Below are 18,635 nucleotides of genomic sequence, written 5' to 3'. Positions count from 1 at the left end.
CATTTTGTTTTGCTGTTTATCATTATTGTTATTTAGTGAAGGGCTTTCAAATATCTTATCAAAATATTACAGTAAATATGCTAGTTATAATTTGTCGTATCCAAAAGGCAGGTTTTCTGAACCCCAACAAACTCTACTTTTACTCTAGGTTTATAGTTTAATATGGTTTAAGGAAGTCTGAACGGTGATCCAGCTAATCTCCCACCAGAGGGCAGCAGATGAATATAATTCATGAGTGTCCAGTGACGTGGGGGTTTGTTTAGACCGTTTACATTTAGAGCAAACTTAGGATCATTGATGTGACTTTGACGGTTTTCTTTGTATTGAAAATGATAGTCTTTAAAGTTTGAGAGACTTTTGTTTTTAAGGTGTATTAATGGAGCATAACTCTTAAGTGACACTGAGCACTATGGAGAAACTGTGCTGTGCTGGCAAAAAGCCCCATACTGTGCTGTTTTGTACATGAATCGTAGTAGTACCGTGGTATTATTTGAGGTACCTTGGATTGGTATTGTAAACTGAATGAGTGCTGGCTCCCAAAATCATTTTAACAGTAGCATAAAAGTTGTCCATATGACCAATGCACTGTTTTCCAAGTATAACTTGTGAATTTTTCATTCTGTTCCAGCTTTTGTATGACTTCAGAAGACTTGAAATATAGCGCATGAGTTGTACAGACAATTGTGTTTTATTTTTTTATTTTTTTAACTATACCCTCCTGTAACCCGAGCGTGACTGGTGTGTGCATTTTCCATTCCCCTTTTTGATTTGTAGCTAGCAGCCCATAAGAAACATGCATTTGTTTTAATTTATTTTTTTCTAAAAATGTATGTCCTCATATGTGAACAGCGGGACTAAGTTGTGAAATTTTAAATAATATCGAGCTATAAAAAGTCAGATTTTTTTTCATCAAATAGTTTGTTTGCAGGAGTGTTGATTATTCATGTTTTTGAGACATCAGAAATTATCATAATTAATTCTGATTTAAAGTAATGTCCAGCATCATCCAATCACTGTCAACCATGTTAAAATAAAATAGATTCAGAATTTATAATGTATTATGTACTGATTATCATTGTCACATGTCTGTCAAACATGTTGAGTGATCCAAACATCATCTGCAGCCTGAAACTGAACTTTTGATCCGATTTTAGGAGTGAATGCACTTAACTGCATAGAGAGCTGCATAGAGATGCTCCCTTGCTCCCTATTTAGTGAATGACTTAACCTCCAGTGTGCTGTCTGTCTGCACTGGTCTCAGAACAGTTTGAAATGCACCTTATTTTCATCCTAACTCCATATAAAGCCTCTGAAAGACACATTTATCCGCAATTATACATAGCCTATAGCAAAGCCCAAATGTAATGTCCATGCACGTGGATGCAGAGTCTCGGGAGGATGCTGTTATGGTGCTTTTTGTTATTTTAAAGCTTGATCGATTCTAACTACAGTACAGGTGTGCTGGGTTGGGTGAATTACTCCAAACAAAATAATCCACTACAAATGGCTAATTACATTTCTGAAATTGGAATCCGATTACTGTGCTGGCAGATTACACTCAACACTGCATGATAATGCTAGAAATTGCATGTTTGGCTGAACTATTCCTGTAATAAGATGGGTAAGGTCAAGATCATGTTGTGAATTAATATGTTGCCAAAAGCAATTGGTCTGATCTGTACCTCTGTCTCTTCACATATATGGTTATGTGCTTTTGTTTGTGGTCTGTGCAGCTGTTGGGCCGTTTCATCATAAGCGTTTTACTGTAAAAGGTCACAGCCTCGACTTCCGAGGAGGCTCCTCTTTCCCTGTGCCACATGCCAGGGGCCCCTGAAGGCCCGACGGGCCCCGCTGACTCCTGGATGGACTTAAGTCCAGGCGTGTGGCTCCGTATCCACCCCCCATTAGTACAGGAACAGCTGTGCACAGACAGTCCTGCCTCGCTGATGTCAACGCTATAAATACACGTGCGTTGAAGTGAAGGGGTGACAGCTGTGCGGACAAACACCTCCTCTGCTCCTCCATGAGCTCATATACAACACAAGACAGTGTGATGCTCGGCCAGGAGTTACTAATAAACGTTATCATGAAAGACAGACTCTTATGGAGAGGTCACTTTGAGTAAAAAAATCATGAGTCAGAAACCAAGTAGATATTAGGCCACATCTACATTTTTAAACTTAAAGAAGCAGTTCTCCCAAAAATGACTTTCTTCTGTGGAACACACAAGCGGATGTTAGTCAGTGTTTTTAGCTCATTGCTTTGTGGTTGCTAGGGTGTTCTGAATGGTTGTTAAGGTGTTGTGGTGAGGGAGGAGTTACGTGAAGTTTAACAACTACCCAGATAGCACACGTACATCTCCAAAACGTCTGTTTAAGAGCGTTTCATCTGGAAAGCATCTAATTAACATCTGCTAAACATCTTAAAAAGATCAGATTTACAGTCTAAATCATAAATGTCTCAAAGACATCTGATGAATGTCTTATTGACATCTGAAACATAACTAGTGGCATACGTCTTATAGACGTATCCCAGCAAACATAGAACGTTCCCCTTAGGTTATATTTTTAGGAACCAATTCCTAACGTTCTAGGAACATTCTCTTTAGGTTTTATTTTTTGCAACCATAAACTAACGGTCCCAGAACGTTGCAGGGAGGTTTTTGTGTAACAGCCTAATAAGAACCTACACAGAACGTTCACTAATTATTTTAAGGTTTTTATTTTTATAACCATAAACTAACATTCCCGGAATGTTGCAGGAAGGTTTTTTTGTGAAAACCTTAAAATAACTTATACGGAACATTCTCTAATGGTTATTTTTAGGTTTTATTTTTCATTCACATTTTTTATTTTATTTTTATTCTAGGGTTAGGGTTAACTCTAATCCTAATTTAATTATTTTTTATACATTTTTCAGTGAGGTTGATACAACAATGACTGAAATTAGTGCAGTACAGCGTTTAAATAAATTTAAAATTATTGCAGATGAGCAAACAATGCAAAAAAAAAAATGTTCCAGATGTAAACACTTAAAACTACATCTGGGTGATGTTTGTGTGCTATCAGGGTTGTCTTGGGTTTTTTGCAAATTACTAACTGTACCTATTAGCAAAAATAATTACCTTTATCAAACACTGAAGTGATATCCGCATATATAAACTTGTTTAGAAAATATGAGGATACCTAACCCATCACTCAGAATCGTTCTGAAGCCTTCCACATGGACCGGGACATTTGGAGCGGTATCTCATACCATAAAAAGTGTAGGATTTCAAACAGAGTATCATTTAAATACCATGGTATATATCAAAATACAGGTGTATATTATCATCACTGTATCATGGCACTGTAACAGCAGGCTAATTTTAATTATATTTATTTATGAGAAGACACTGTGAGAAACTTAATACCATGTTACATCATTATAGTAACCAATATAGTAATCAATCATCAAGACAAAAGTAGGCTACTATGGTATTACCATCTGATACATCCCCTGTACCATAGTACCATCATTTTAAGAAGACACAAAGGTCTCGCCTCTGACAGAGCATTGCTTATTTTCTTAGTGTGTGTGTGTGTGTGTGTGTGTGTGGCTGAATCTCTCCTTTTCAAGTGTGACCACCTGTCTTTTGTTGTGAGGTAAATAAATAAATAAACATGGCAAGGCACCAGATGTCCCCGGCCGTCCGTTCAGGGGTCAAGGTCTCCCACCGCTGGCCTTAAGAGGTGAAGACATCCAAGTTTCAACTTCACTTCTCCTACAAAGAATTCCTGTCACCTGGGAATACATGCAAATGTGCTGGCTGTGGTAAAATGGAAATTACATGAAGGTTTTTGATAAGCGAGGGCAAAACACACATCTAATTAAGTCCAAAAGGAGACAACGTGCTTATCAAAAAGTACAACTTGTCTTGGCTCCCTTGTTCTCTTATTTGCTGGTTATCGACTGGTTTTGCTTCAGAAACTAGAATTTACATTGGACATCAAGTTGTGAGCAAAATGGTTTATCATACAACATTAAACAACAAAATATCCTTCAAATCAAACAGTGAAATCGATTCACACGATAGTTCAGTGACAATTCTGTCTTTATTTAGTCATCCTCATGTCCTTCCAAAACCATATAACAGACTCGCATTTTATTCCACACACAAGTCTATTGTTTAAGGAGCCCCTCAGAGGACAGGGCGGGAATTTATTTTCTGAAATAGTTTTGCGTGCCCTCGAAATATATTTACCATGGTTTTACTACAGTAACAATATTTTAGCCATGATATTGGTAGTGAAACCACAGTGATAATGCAGAAAAAATGTAAACCATGGTAATAAAAATTATAATTTTGTGAGTATTATGATTTCAAGAGGGAACGCAAAAAATATTGCGAGGGAACTCAAAACTTATTGCAAGGGAACGAAAAACTATTGCGAGGGAACGCAAAACTATTGTGAGGGAATGAAAAACTTACTGCGAGGGAACGCAAAACTATTGCGAAGGAACTCAAAACTATTGAGAGGGAACGCAAAACTTATTGAGAGGGAACCCAAAACTTATTGAGAGGGAACGCAAAACTTATTGTGAGGGAACTCAAAACTACTGCGAGGGACGCAAAACTTATTGAGAGGGAACTCAAAACTTATTGAGAGGGAACGCAAAACTTATTGCGAGGGAACTCAAAACTTATTGCAAGGGAACGAAAAACTATTGCGAGGGAACGCAAAACTTATTGAGAGGGAATTAAAAACTATTGCGAGGGAACGCAAAACTTATTGAGAGGGAACGCAAAACTATTGCGAGGGAACTCAAAACTATTGAGAGGGAACTCAAAACTATTGCGAGGGAATGCAAAACTATTGCGAGGGAACTCAAAACTATTGCGAGGGAACTCAAAACTTATTGCGAGGGAACTCAAAACTATTGCGAGGGAACTCAAAACTATTGAGAGGGAACTCAAAACTTATTGCGAGCGAACTCAAAACTATTGAGAGGGAACTCAAAACTTATTGCGAGCGAACTCAAAACTATTGCGAGGGAACTCAAAACTTATTGCGAGAGAACTCAAAACTATTGAGAGGGAACTCAAAACTTATTGCGAGGGAATGCAAAACTATTGCGAGCGAACTCAAAACTATTGAGAGGGAACTCAAAACTATTGAGAGGGAACTCAAAACTTATTGCGAGCGAACTCAAAACTATTGCGAGGGAACTCAAAACTTATTGCGAGAGAACTCAAAACTATTGAGAGGGAACTCAAAACTTATTGCGAGGGAACTCAAAACTTATTGCGAGCGAACTCAAAACTATTGAGAGGGAACTCAAAACTTATTGCGAGGGAATGCAAAACTATTGCGAGGGAACTCAAAACTATTGAGAGGGAACTCAAAACTTATTGCGAGGGAACTCAAAACTATTGCGAGGGAACTCAAAACTTATTGCGAGGGAACTCAAAACTATTGCGAGGGAACTCAAAACTTATTGCGAGGGAACGCAAAACTATTGCGAGGGAACTCAAAACTATTGCGAGGGAACTCAAAACTATTGAGAGGGAACGCAAAATTATTGCGAGGGAATGCAAAACTATTGAGAGGGAACTCAAAACTTATTGCGAGGGAATGCAAAACTATTGCGAGGGAACGCAAAACTTATTGCGAGGGAACTCAAAACTATTGAGAGGGAACTCAAAACTTATTGCGAGGGAACTCAAAACTTATTGCGAGGGAACGCAAAACTATTGAGAGGGAACTCAAAACTTATTGCGAAGGAACTCAAAACTATTGAGAGGGAACTCAAAACTTATTGCGAGGGAACTCAAAACTACTGCGAGGGAACTCAAAACTTATTGAGAGGGAACGCAAAACTTATTGTGAGGGAACTCAAAACTACTGCGAGGGACGCAAAACTTATTGAGAGGGAACTCAAAACTTATTGAGAGGGAATGCAAAACTTATTGTGAGGGAACTCAAAACTACTGCGAGGGACGCAAAACTTATTGAGAGGGAACTCAAAACTTATTGAGAGGGAACGCAAAACTTATTGCGAGGGAACTCAAAACTTATTGCGAGGGAACGAAAAACTATTGCGAGGGAACGCAAAACTTATTGAGAGGGAATTAAAAACTATTGCGAGGGAACGCAAAACTTATTGAGAGGGAACGCAAAACTATTGTGAGGGAACTCAAAACTATTGAGAGGGAACTCAAAACTATTGCGAGGGAACTCAAAACTTATTGCGAGAGAACTCAAAACTATTGCGAGCGAACTCAAAACTATTGAGAGGGAACTCAAAACTATTGCGAGGGAACTCAAAACTTATTGCGAGGGAACTCAAAACTTATTGCGAGGGAACGCAAAACTATTGAGAGGGAACTCAAAACTTATTGCGAAGGAACTCAAAACTATTGAGAGGGAACTCAAAACTTATTGCGAGGGAACTCAAAACTTATTGCGAGGGAACGCAAAACTATTGAGAGGGAACGCAAAACTTATTGCGAGGGAACTCAAAACTACTGCGAGGGAACTCAAAACTTATTGAGAGGGAACGCAAAACTTATTGTGAGGGAACTCAAAACTACTGCGAGGGACGCAAAACTTATTGAGAGGGAACTCAAAACTTATTGAGAGGGAACGCAAAACTTATTGCGAGGGAACTCAAAACTTATTGCGAGGGAACGAAAAACTATTGCGAGGGAACGCAAAACTTATTGAGAGGGAATTAAAAACTATTGCGAGGGAACGCAAAACTATTGCGAGGGAACTCAAAACTATTGAGAGGGAACTCAAAACTATTGCGAGGGAACTCAAAACTTATTGCGAGAGAACTCAAAACTATTGCGAGCGAACTCAAAACTATTGAGAGGGAACGCAAAACTATTGCGAGGGAACTCAAAACTATTGCGAGGGAACTCAAAACTATTGCGAGGGAACTCAAAACTTATTGCGAGGGAACTCAAAACTTATTGCGAGAGAACTCAAAACTATTGCGAGGGAACTCAAAACTATTGAGAGGGAACGCAAAACTATTGCGAGGGAACTCAAAACTATTGCGAGGGAACTCAAAACTATTGCGAGGGAACTCAAAACTTATTGCGAGGGAACTCAAAACTTATTGCGAGAGAACTCAAAACTATTGCGAGCGAACTCAAAACTATTGAGAGGGAACGCAAAACTTATTGCGAGGGAACTCAAAACTATTGCGAGGGAACTCAAAACTATTGCGAGGGAACTCAAAACTTATTGCGAGGGAACTCAAAACTTATTGCGAGAGAACTCAAAACTATTGCGAGGGAACTCAAAACTATTGCGAGGGAACGCAAAACTTATTGCGAGGGAACTCAAAACTATTGCGAGGGAACTCAAAACTATTGCGAGGGAACTCAAAACTTATTGCGAGAGAACTCAAAACTATTGCGAGGGAACTCAAAACTATTGCGAGGGAACGCAAAACTATTGCGAGGGAACTCAAAACTATTGCGAGGGAACTCAAAACTATTGCGAGCGAACTCAAAACTATTGAGAGGGAACTCAAAACTATTGAGAGGGAACGCAAAACTATTGCGAGGGAACTCAAAACTTATTGCGAGGGAACTCAAAACTATTGAGAGGGAACGCAAAACTTATTGCGAGGGAACTCAAAACTTATTGCGAGGGAACTCAAAACTATTGCGAGGGAACTCAAAACTTATTGCGAGGGAACTCAAAACTATTGAGAGGGAACTCAAAACTATTGCGAGGGAACTCAAAACTTATTGCGAGAGAACTCAAAACTATTGAGAGGGAACTCAAAACTTATTGCGAGGGAATGCAAAACTATTGCGAGCGAACTCAAAACTATTGAGAGGGAACTCAAAACTATTGAGAGGGAACTCAAAACTTATTGCGAGCGAACTCAAAACTATTGCGAGGGAACTCAAAACTTATTGCGAGAGAACTCAAAACTATTGAGAGGGAACTCAAAACATTGCGAGGGAACTCAAAACTTATTGCGAGCGAACTCAAAACTTATTGCAAGGGAATGCAAAACTATTGTGAGGAAACGCAAAACTTATTGCGAGGGAAATCAAAACTATTGCGAAGGAACGCAAAACTTATTGCGAGCGAACTCAAAACTATTGCGAGGGAACTCAAAACTTATTGCGAGGGAACTCAAAACTATTGCGAGGGAACTCAAAACTATTGAGAGGGAACTCAAAACTATTGCGAGGGAACTCAAAACTATTGCGAGGGAACTCAAAACTACTGCGAGGGAACTCAAAACTATTGCGAGGGAACTCAAAACTATTGCGAGGGAACGCAAAACTATTGAGAGGGAACTCAAAACTTATTGCGAGGGAATGCAAAACTATTGAGAGGGAACTCAAAACTATTGAGAGGGAACGCAAAACTATTGCGAGGGAACTCAAAACTATTGAGAGGGAACGCAAAACTATTGCGAGGGAACTCAAAACTATTGAGAGGGAACTCAAAACTTATTGCGAGGGAATGCAAAACTATTGTGAGGGAACGCAAAACTTATTGCGAGGGAACGCAAAACTATTGAGAGGGAACGCAAAATTATTTCAGAAAAAAAATAATGTCACACAACACGTCCATGTTAACATCCGTCTAACTTCTACCAAGTAACTGATTAATTTGTGCCAAAATACTGTGAAGTTTGACTGAACGCACGGCCTTGATGTCAACAACAGAGATGGGAAGTGTTTTCTCCTCCCTACTGAAAGTTGATGAGTTCATTTTAACTATGCATGATTATATTATTATATAGCTTTATTTTATCACTGTTATCTGCAGCCTTATCAGAACAGACCTGCGACACATTTTTGGGTGGTGACCCACCAGTTGAGATCACTGGTTTAGAAGTTTACAATTGAATAGTTATCACAAAGAGTTAATCATAGACTAGTCGAACTACAATTTGTATTAATTTCTAAACAACCCATAACACACCCTTATTTACACATCATTCTCTCTCTAAACCAGTCTAAACCGTTGCATCTTGGTTAACTGAACTTCAAGGCAGAACTTGAGAGGTGCTGCGGACAATAGACACACTAAACGAATAACTCCAAACAAAAGAGTGAGTGGGACGAGGCCGGGGGTATCTGGAGGGGTAGATGGGGGTCGTTATTTCTCAGAGCGTGTGGTCTGGATGGGGGAGGGTTCTGGGAATCACATCGAGCAGCTGGATTTCTTTAGATGTGCAGACGGAGAATAATTAGGATCCCAGTCGCTGAGAATGAGAATGACCGGTGAATTGGCTTTGAGATTGTGAATTAGTTGCGCATTTTTTCCTCGACTGTTGAGACCTGAATTGTTTGTTTGCTCAGAATGCAAATGAGCGTCCAGTATAGAAGGTGTTTTTTCATTAAGGAAACACTGAATGTTAAGTTGTGCAAAAGTGCAAATCAATTAGTAAGTTAATAGGATAATATACTAAAGTATGAATTCCTCGTCAAGGGTTCAGTTCTCATATTTTCAATGATCAATGACCATGATCAATATCATAAAAAACAAAAACAAATTTCACTTACAAAGAATGGACAATTACATGTAATATTTCTACTATAAAAATTAGTCACTATAAAATGTCCATGATCTTTTAAGATTTAAAAGAATTTAAATTCCTTGATATTTCCGTGACAAGTTTTCAATAACTCTGGGAACTTATAGAAAGTACAGCCTAAAGCTTAATTAGCACAAACCTGAAGCTGGTATTTACGCTGAAATTTCCTAATCACTTTTCTTTGACTCATTCATTCAAGTTTCTTTATGTTTATAATTGGACATTTCTAAAATGCAAGTCGAGCATCATTTCAAAAGACAAACACAATGAATCCACAGAAAAGGTTGTGTTTAATCTATGCTTAATTGAAATAAAGATAAAAGATTGTCACATTTTCACAGCACACACACAAATGGGCACAAACGTCAAATGTGCCCAAAGAAAGCAAACAAATACACAAACAAACTAAATAAATTATCAAAGAAGCAAGTTCAAATCAGATTGTCATCTACATTCACTAACAATGTATCATTTGTTTCCTATAAAATGTGTTTGTTTTATATCAAAAACTTATATTACATATAATGGCACTTCTACAAAGTCTAGTAAAAAGTTCTCAACTTAGTCAAAATTCTGATATAGTACAGTAACATTTTGCACAGAAACAAATCAATAAATATTACTTCTGATTATACAATTTCACAGTTTGAACCTTTAGAAGACATTTATCCAGGTTTCACATACAGTTGTCATTTCGCAGACTGAATTGAGAAATACAAATGAAGGTTTCATTGTCAATGTCGGCAGCACAATTCCAAAAATTAGTACTGAAAATCTCACAGCAAAGAAGCATGACGCATCCTGTACCTCATAATCTAAGAGTCCAAGTAATCTGAAGTATCTACATTTTCATTATTGCATTAATATATTGGCTTTTGCGGATGTTGACAGCTTAAGAATGAAAAGACCCACCATGAGTAAATATCATTGCGGCAGGTGCAATTATTGCGCGGGTGACCGACAGCATGTGTCATCACTGTACATACTGTATCGAGTATGTAAATATGTCAATAAAATAAGAGAGAAACTCCCTACATTTCAGCGTGTTCTCTCAAAAACAGAGAAATGCATTTGCAATAATAATATCTTCTAAATTACCGGCTCATGAAATCTTGTTTTGTCCAACAAATGTGCAACAAAATCATTGTTCATGGTGTGAGCATGCAGTCCAGTGCAGTGAACAAACAAAATTGCATCATTGAACACAGATAATCAATGCACCTGTTGATGCATACATGGTTTTACGTGCCCACACTCCCCCAAAAAAATTATAATAATAATTTTAAAAAAAATTATATATATATATATATATATGCTTATTTTTAAGATTTATGCATTTAAATGTCATAACAAAAATACAAAAACAACAAAAATAAAACAAATCCATCAAATTGAATTGTGTTATGTTTAACAAAATTAAATTAATACTACTTTAAAAACTTTATTAAAGATGACAATTCAATTAGATGGAATTTTGTTTTGAAATTGTAATGCATAAATCTTAAAATCACTGAGTGCACATCAGCATTTTAGGACGGTTCCTGAAGAAATAGCTCGGACAATAAGTCACTGTGTCTTTCAGATGTTTATGCTCATAAGCCAACATTTACAGTTACAGTATCTCTTGACTCCTGCTGTAACAGCATTGTTAGTTGATCTCGTTAAAAAATGACAAACGTTGTAATTTCGGCTACAATTGGAAGACTCAGACTCTCCAGTTAACATGAAGAATTGCAGCTTTTACAAGAGATCTCAGTCGTGCTTTATTCCAAATGAAAATGTGACAATAATCTTATAAATAAAGTACTTTTTTTTTTAAATAAATATCCAGTTAGAAATAGCAGCCTACAGTATATCAGTGTTGTCTCTAGAAACTACGTTCAAAGGAAGTGCTCGTTAGCATCAGTGAAGTCAAACTTCATTTACGATGGCTTATCTACACGAGATACAATGAATCCAGGTCACCACATACAGCAACTGATCAATTATCCCAATATTTGTGCAACAATTGCCAGCACGGTATTTTCTATACTTTATATGTCAATTCTACAGTAAACCCTGAACCAAAAAGAACTAACTAATAAATAACTCTAATCAAGTTTTCTCAGGACTGATAAACATATAGCATAACATGGATTTTTTTTTTAGTGCTAGTGACCGTTACTATACAAGCTTAAACATTTCTTCATCTAGAATCGACTGAAAACATGAAATAAAAGGAAACATTTTCAAAACAGTCTCAGAGGTTCAAACCATTCTGATGTTAAAGTTTCCCTGAAATGCAGTCAACCCATTCAACCATATTCACAGTTTACAGAAAGAAAGAGAAACAACAGAGACGTATTCCAGTGAAAACAGTACAACCAGTAGCAGAATCAGTGTTAACTAGTCCTTCATTTGTCTTTAAGTTATTATTAAAGGAAACTTAATTACAACTGACACATCAGACTGTAGCTTTTACAGGCAATGTCATTTATAACGATGCCAAGTGCACAACTGATACATTTCAGTGACAAAACCCTTCAGTAGATCCACATAAAAAACAAAAATCACACCATCAGATTCCTCTAAAATCATAAATAAAATATGCCTTTGTTTACTTCAAGAACAGTTAAATTAAGGACATACAGAAAGACTTCAAGCTTCTCTGTGAAGGTGGTCAAATTTGAATAATTTTTACATTATAGTTGATAATCAAATCTTCTAGACGGTTTGTTGGGGAACTACTTTCATTGCAGCCTTCCTGTGATGTCAACATCTACTCAACAAATTTCAGAAATCTGTGTATGCCAAACACTAAATACTGGATCATTATTACTGGTAACAATATATTATTTTAGTAAGTTTGTTGTTTTTATATCAAAGGATGTGATATGATGAAATACTTCATTGCAACGAGTTTAAAGAAGCCACAGTGTTTGAGTGACACTATCCAATAGTGAGGGTTTTTACGAGGCCGCAGTGAAACTTCCGGATGTGGCGGTACAGATCCCCAGACTGCGTGAAACGTCGTTCGCACCACTTGCACGCGTGCGGTTTCTCACGCGTGTGCACGACAGCGTGCCGACTCAAGTTGTGTGAGTACTGGAAGCTCTTTCCGCATTGGCCGCACGTGTAGGGCTTCTCGCCAGAGTGCGTTCGCTCGTGCCGCTTGAGTGTGTACATGCAGGAGAATGTCTTACCGCACTGCGAGCACGTCGGCACGGATCCGTCGGGCGAGAGTTTGGAACGCACCCCGTCTTTCTCACGGAAGTGCGAGCTGAGGTGCAACTGCAACACGTGCGGACTTGGGAAAACTTTGCTGCAGAGCGGACACACGCACACTTGCTGGCCGCCGGATAACAGAACGCCACTGGACGTTGAGATGTCCGAAGACGCCAGATCGTCTTCGTCTTCCCCCTCGCTGTCTCCAAGCAACCGGCCTCCCCCCGGCCCCTCCTCGTGCCGGCCCTCCCCCTCCATCAGGTCGTCGTCCGCGGTCGGGCCGTTGTTACCGGGGAAGAGGTCAGCGAACCCTGTCACCACTGAGTTCCTGGCGCTATTCCCATAGCGCCGGCTCACGGGGCTCACGGGCTCGCCGTCCTCCTGCTCTGACAGGAAGTCGTGTTCGTCTTTAACAAGTGGCTCTGTGGCCTGCTGCTGGCTGTCGAGGGCCAGCTGTCCCGAGATGAAGGAGGGGTGGAAGCTGTCTCGGCTCGATAGAGGCTTGAAAGACAAATCCAGAGCGCAGTCCATGTCATCCGCCGCCCGGGACCTCTGGGACAAGCCGATGGCTGAACTCCTGACATCAGCTTTTGTTTTTCCAGCTGTTTGGACACAAGGGTCGCCCTCTGCTGACACATAATTGACACCTACAAGGTCCGGGGACCCGCCAGGGTGACCGTTCGCCTTCTGCACGGGCCTATCACAATCTGTGACAGCAGGGCTCGCTTCACCGTTGTCCATGTCACGGTTGTCTGCTGTGGCAGCTCTCTGGGGGTCCTGCGGCGCGTGCCAGCGTGCTTCAGCACAATTTTCCTTATCCAAACCGCTCGTGACCATCCCATCTCCAATCTTCTCTTCCAGGAAGCTCATGTCTTTGTCCTTTAACTTTCCTTTGCACACTTTCACGATGTCGTACATGTGCAGGTAGCTGGCAGCGGCCAAGACGTCCTCAATGGGCAGCATGCTGAATTCCAGTTTGCCCTCATACATAAATTCAAGAAGCAAGCCGAAAGCTGGGGCTGTCACAATGTCGCTGTTCAGATGCACAACGTCCCTTTTGTCCAGCTGATCCCTGTAGAAGAGGTGGAAGTACATACTGCAGGAGGCCAGAACGGCCCGGTGTGCTCTGAATCGAGTCTCTCCGACGAGGACGGTGCAGTCACAGAGGAAACCTTGATGCCTCTGCTGACTCAGGCACTGCAGTAACTGCCGGCTATGGTCCGGGAACTCCATTCTTACTTCTGCAACCTGCTGGAAAACAGGAAAAACTGGATGTTAAATAAACGCCGGGTAGCCATTCATAACGCGCAGACCTAATGACGCATCTACAGGCCAGTGGAGACAAACAAAAGCAAACCCAACCCCACTGCACACTACATTAAAAAAGCCAAACTGTTTTTCTTATTAGTGCTCTTGCAGTGCACAACTATATTAACTGTCGTACAATCAGTACTGTGGTTTCACTGACAATTTAATACAACTTTATTCTTATAGAAACACTAACCGGTCTTAATTACGCATAAAGACCTAACGACACATCTAAAGGCCAGACAAACAAAAGTAAATCAAACCCTGTGCATACTAGTAAACATATGTAAACAGCTTATTAATGAACTTATAGTTTCACTGAAAATTCAAGACACCTTTTATCTCACCGAAAAACTAACCAGGTAATTCAACCACAGTTAAACAAACAAACAAACAAAAAAACCATTAAAACACATTGAAACATTTTATACACCTAGAAACCATCACAGCACTGTTGCGTACAAATAAAGTATGAAGATATCTTCCAACAGAACACAATTCTATTGCAAAGTAGTGCATTAAAAAAATATTGTTGTGATGCATAACTATAGCAACTGTCAAAATGAACATGTTATTATAGTTTCACTGATAATGTAACAACTTTCACCTCGTGTGTCTTTAATGCGGCTACAGTTTAACAGAGACTTAAACAAAGGAACCAGTTCATACTCTTAAAAACATGCACAAATACAAAACATACCTTATTATATGAGTGTTTAGAGAAGTTGATCTTTAGTTGGAGCGCTTCCTTTCATACAGCAGCATTGAATGAGTAAATCCAGTCATGCACAAACAAAAACCCTTCATAAAACATGACACACATCAGAAACTAAAGCATAAGAATACTTCCACAGCACCAGCAGACCAAACGCAACTCTGTATCTCACGTCCATGTGAGCAGAATGAGTGTATGAGACAGAGAGAGAGAGTGTGTGTGTGTGAATGTGTGTGTGTGTGAGAGAGTGTGTGTGTGTGAATGTGTGTGTGTGTGTGTGAGAGAGAGTGCGTGTGTGTCTGTGTGTGTGTGTGTGTGTGTGTGTGAGAGAGAGAGTGCGTGTGTGTCTGTGTGTGTGTGTGTGTGTGTGTGTGTGTGTGTGTGTGTGTGTGTGGAGTCAGCTGCTCTGACATCAGCTTCAAACCTCCAGCTGTGTCTTTATGCCATATGTTTCTCGGAAGCCACAAAGTTCTCACTTAATGCACGTTAACATTGTTATAATGATAATACGATCCCTTAAAACGACAGAAAGTTGTTAAAACACAAATAAGCGCATAACAAGATACTTTATTTTAAACCAGACAGCAGCGGGCTGATGATGACGAACTTTTGATGAATGACCTGATATGAAGAACATTTACGCGTCTTTGGTCGCATTATACTGTGTCTGAGCTTATGTTAAACATTTCAAGAGGTAACGTATTGATACTAAACACACACACGCAAAAAAACAAAACACCATTAATACAGCTCAAATCGCATGCAGTGTAAAGGTGAAGAGCGCAGCAGAGGAACAGCGGAACTCGGACAGTGTCGCGATCAAACACGCCGCTCGCGCTGATGAAACAATGTATCAAACACTGAATGGAAGTTCACATCAAAGCTCATACTCACTCTCTCTCTCTCACACACACACACACACAGACTGATGTGTCCTCAGATGTTCCGACGCGCTTTCATGGTGTGTGTCCAGATGTTGGTGTCTGTGTTTCTGTTCCTCGGCTGTATTTTCGAGCCCGGTGCGCATGAAACACTGCGCTGTGTGTGTATGTGTGTGTGTGTGTGTGTGTGTGTGTGTGTGCGTGTGTGTAAGCAGGTTGTTAATGGTCCAGTCTCGCGATAACACCAGTGTAATGTACTTCAGCACACACTCACACTGGGGCAGTAAGTAGCAGTGTTCACTTTAAAGACAGCTGTGTTTGAGTGTACTATTGGCAGTCTTTTAGTAAAGCATTTAGATTAATTAGTTTTTTTTTTTTTTTTTTTTTTTAATACAATAAACTTTTAAGTTACGTTTTAAAAAAAAAGATATAGATTTTTATAATATCAACCTTAATGCTTTATTCATTTATGGTTATGGGTTAATAAAAAAAAAAAAAAAAATAAAAACATACCATGCATTAAGGTAAAATTATTATTTTGTCCATCTTTTTTCCACTTAGGGTATACAGTATAAATTGTAATATCAGTCTTAATTGTTTATGCATTAGATTGTGGGTTCATTTTAAATCTATGCAACAAAAATTAATAATAAAAATGAAGTAAACTCAACCATGTCAGCTTTACAAAAACAAAAATCTGACCATAGTAACCATATGGGTGAGAAACCAAAAAGTTCCAAAATACCATAATTAATAAAATTGTTCTTACTACAGTTCATCATAAATCATAATGCAGGATTTTATTCAAACAGTGTTAGACATTTTTATTTTATTTAATTTCTGTTTTACCACTGTAAAAAAAAACAAACAAAAAAAAACTGTAAAATTTACGGTAAATTACCGGCAGCTCTGGTTGCCAAACATTTACCGTAAAAAACACGGGGACCATGTTTAAGACTTTACGGGATGTAATTTTGATGCCTGTATTTTTTACAGTTCATTACTGTTTATATTATTAAATGATATAAACTTGATACACTAACATTCTGAAACTTTAAAAATCTGCTTTTCACTTTATAAAAAAATAAATACCTAATTTTCATTAAGAGTGACCTTTCCAGGAGCAATAATTAATACAAAAATAATTAATAAACATGTAGACACAAACACAAAACACCATCAGGATAACACAAGTGAAATAATGCAATAACACATAAAATATAACACAGAAAAAAAGAACATAACTGCTATTAAAAATATTAAAAATAAGAAGAAACATAACTAATCCGAAAACAATTAAAGAGAAATGTGATGTTTCACGCAGGGAATTCTGGGTACGCCTGATTATTTATTTTTTTACTGTAATTTTAACAATAATTTACAGTAAAAAGTACATGTACTCTCTTGTTAAACATAATATAAATTTTAACTGTTAATTATACAGTAAAATTATACTTTTTACATCTAAAAAAAATTACTTTTACAAAATTTTACCGTAAAATTACATGTATTGTCTTGTTAAATTTATTATAATTTTTTACCGTATATTTAATGTAACTACCCGTTAACCAATTAAAGTTTTTTTTTTTTTTACTGTTAAAATTACAGACATTTTTTACAGTGCAGTTGTGGCTGATATTACAATAACACTAACGATAGTAGTTTGGTGGACAGATTACTCTGGTGCATTTTTGAGAAAGATGTTATTTATATATATATACAGTATATTATCTGCTTCTATCTGATTTTAAAAAGGTAAGGAAGCGGTCTCCAAAGGATGAGCTTGATGTCACCCCTGAAATTTGAGTTTGACCGTGTGTGTACAAGATTTCTATTCTAGTTTATTTCAAAAAACAAACAAAAAAACAATCCACAGATATCTTCATAAACTGTGTTTCAGTTAAGTCAGATATCAGGTGTCTTTTAAATACGATGTGCTGAATACACAAGGTCCGAAAAAAGCTGAGACATTTACAAAGACAAAGTAAAGAGGAACTTTAAACTAAAGATCATCAATATTAAGGACCATTCTCTTTCTCCAGATAATTAAGTGTTTGTAGAGACACTTTTCGAGAAGTTAGATTGAAGAGTCCAAGTTGCGACTGTCCCTACAAACCCGTCCAGCCTAAATGCATTCCCCTCATTCAGTACATTTAAGTGTATAATTAGAGGGCTTTTGAGACTCTTCCCCCTCCGTCTGTGGCCATTGTTGCGAGCACCGATGTGTTGTGTGCTCACAGAGAGTTCATCTCAGTAGATTACTACTTTTCAATATACTTTACAACTTGCTTATGTAGTAGCACTCTTGATAAAAGCATCTGCTAATTGAATACATGTAAATGGGATTGAAATAAAAACAAGCTTGTACAGATATTACAGAAGCATGCAACAGTTTTCACACATTTTGTAAAGCTGCAGAGTAACATAGTTACATGGCTATTTTAGGATTTGTGTTCAATATGAACAGTCAAACTGTTGTCGATCCTTCAAGCGCTCTGCAGACGTGAGAAGGGATCTGCAGCTGTTAAGCATGTGTCCTCTGCAACTGTTTGGGTCACCTTTTACCCAAGCTCCAGCTGTCGAATGCTTGAAAGGGCCATTTAAAGCCTCTCTAAAGGGCTGGCCTTTACAATACTCTGGGTTTTGTATTTCTCTTGTACTAGTTATAATGCAGATCTAAGTAAAAGGGGGCTGAGTTTTCCCACTAGAGATGCCAAACTAGTTTATTCATGAAACATATTTTATATACAGTATGTTATTTGTAAAACAGGACAGAAAAATCATGCAATCTCTTTAATATCACAGTTGTTTCTGTTATGATGAAATGGAAAGCAAATGAAGATGTTTGTTAAAGTCTTCTGCTTCTCAGATGTTTTTCCAGTTATTTCACGTGTGTCTCCTCTTTAGAGTTTCAGAGAGAGTTTCTCAAACTGTGCTCAGATTTACCAAGATACCAAAGTAAGCAA

General features: G+C 38.3%; 1 protein-coding gene across 4 annotated transcripts; it reads right to left on the bottom strand.

Annotated features, from left to right (window-relative positions):
* Positions 1-9,838: 9,838 nt before the first annotated feature.
* Positions 9,839-15,832, bottom strand: zbtb42 (zinc finger and BTB domain containing 42). Of its 4 annotated transcripts, none has more exons than XM_051722864.1 (3): positions 15,683-15,832; positions 14,774-14,874; positions 9,839-14,016 (listed from the first exon to the last, which is right to left on the bottom strand). In XM_051722864.1, exon 3 carries the CDS (start codon positions 13,996-13,998, stop codon positions 12,490-12,492), a length of 1,509 nt encoding a protein of 502 aa, XP_051578824.1. In that variant the 5' UTR covers positions 13,999-14,016; positions 14,774-14,874; positions 15,683-15,832; the 3' UTR covers positions 9,839-12,489. The 4 variants fall into 4 exon arrangements, with proteins under 4 accessions (XP_051578824.1, XP_051578825.1, XP_051578823.1 ...); XM_051722865.1 differs by having other exon boundaries at positions 9,839-14,013; XM_051722863.1 differs by lacking the exon at positions 14,774-14,874.
* Positions 15,833-18,635: the final 2,803 nt, after the last annotated feature.

Source organism: Myxocyprinus asiaticus, chromosome 17 (genome assembly GCF_019703515.2).
Source record: "Myxocyprinus asiaticus isolate MX2 ecotype Aquarium Trade chromosome 17, UBuf_Myxa_2, whole genome shotgun sequence".
In the NCBI taxonomy this organism is placed as follows: Eukaryota; Metazoa; Chordata; class Actinopteri; order Cypriniformes; family Catostomidae; genus Myxocyprinus; species Myxocyprinus asiaticus.
The sequence above is the reverse complement of the archived record's forward strand: the minus strand, read 5'-3'. Positions and strand labels throughout refer to the sequence as shown.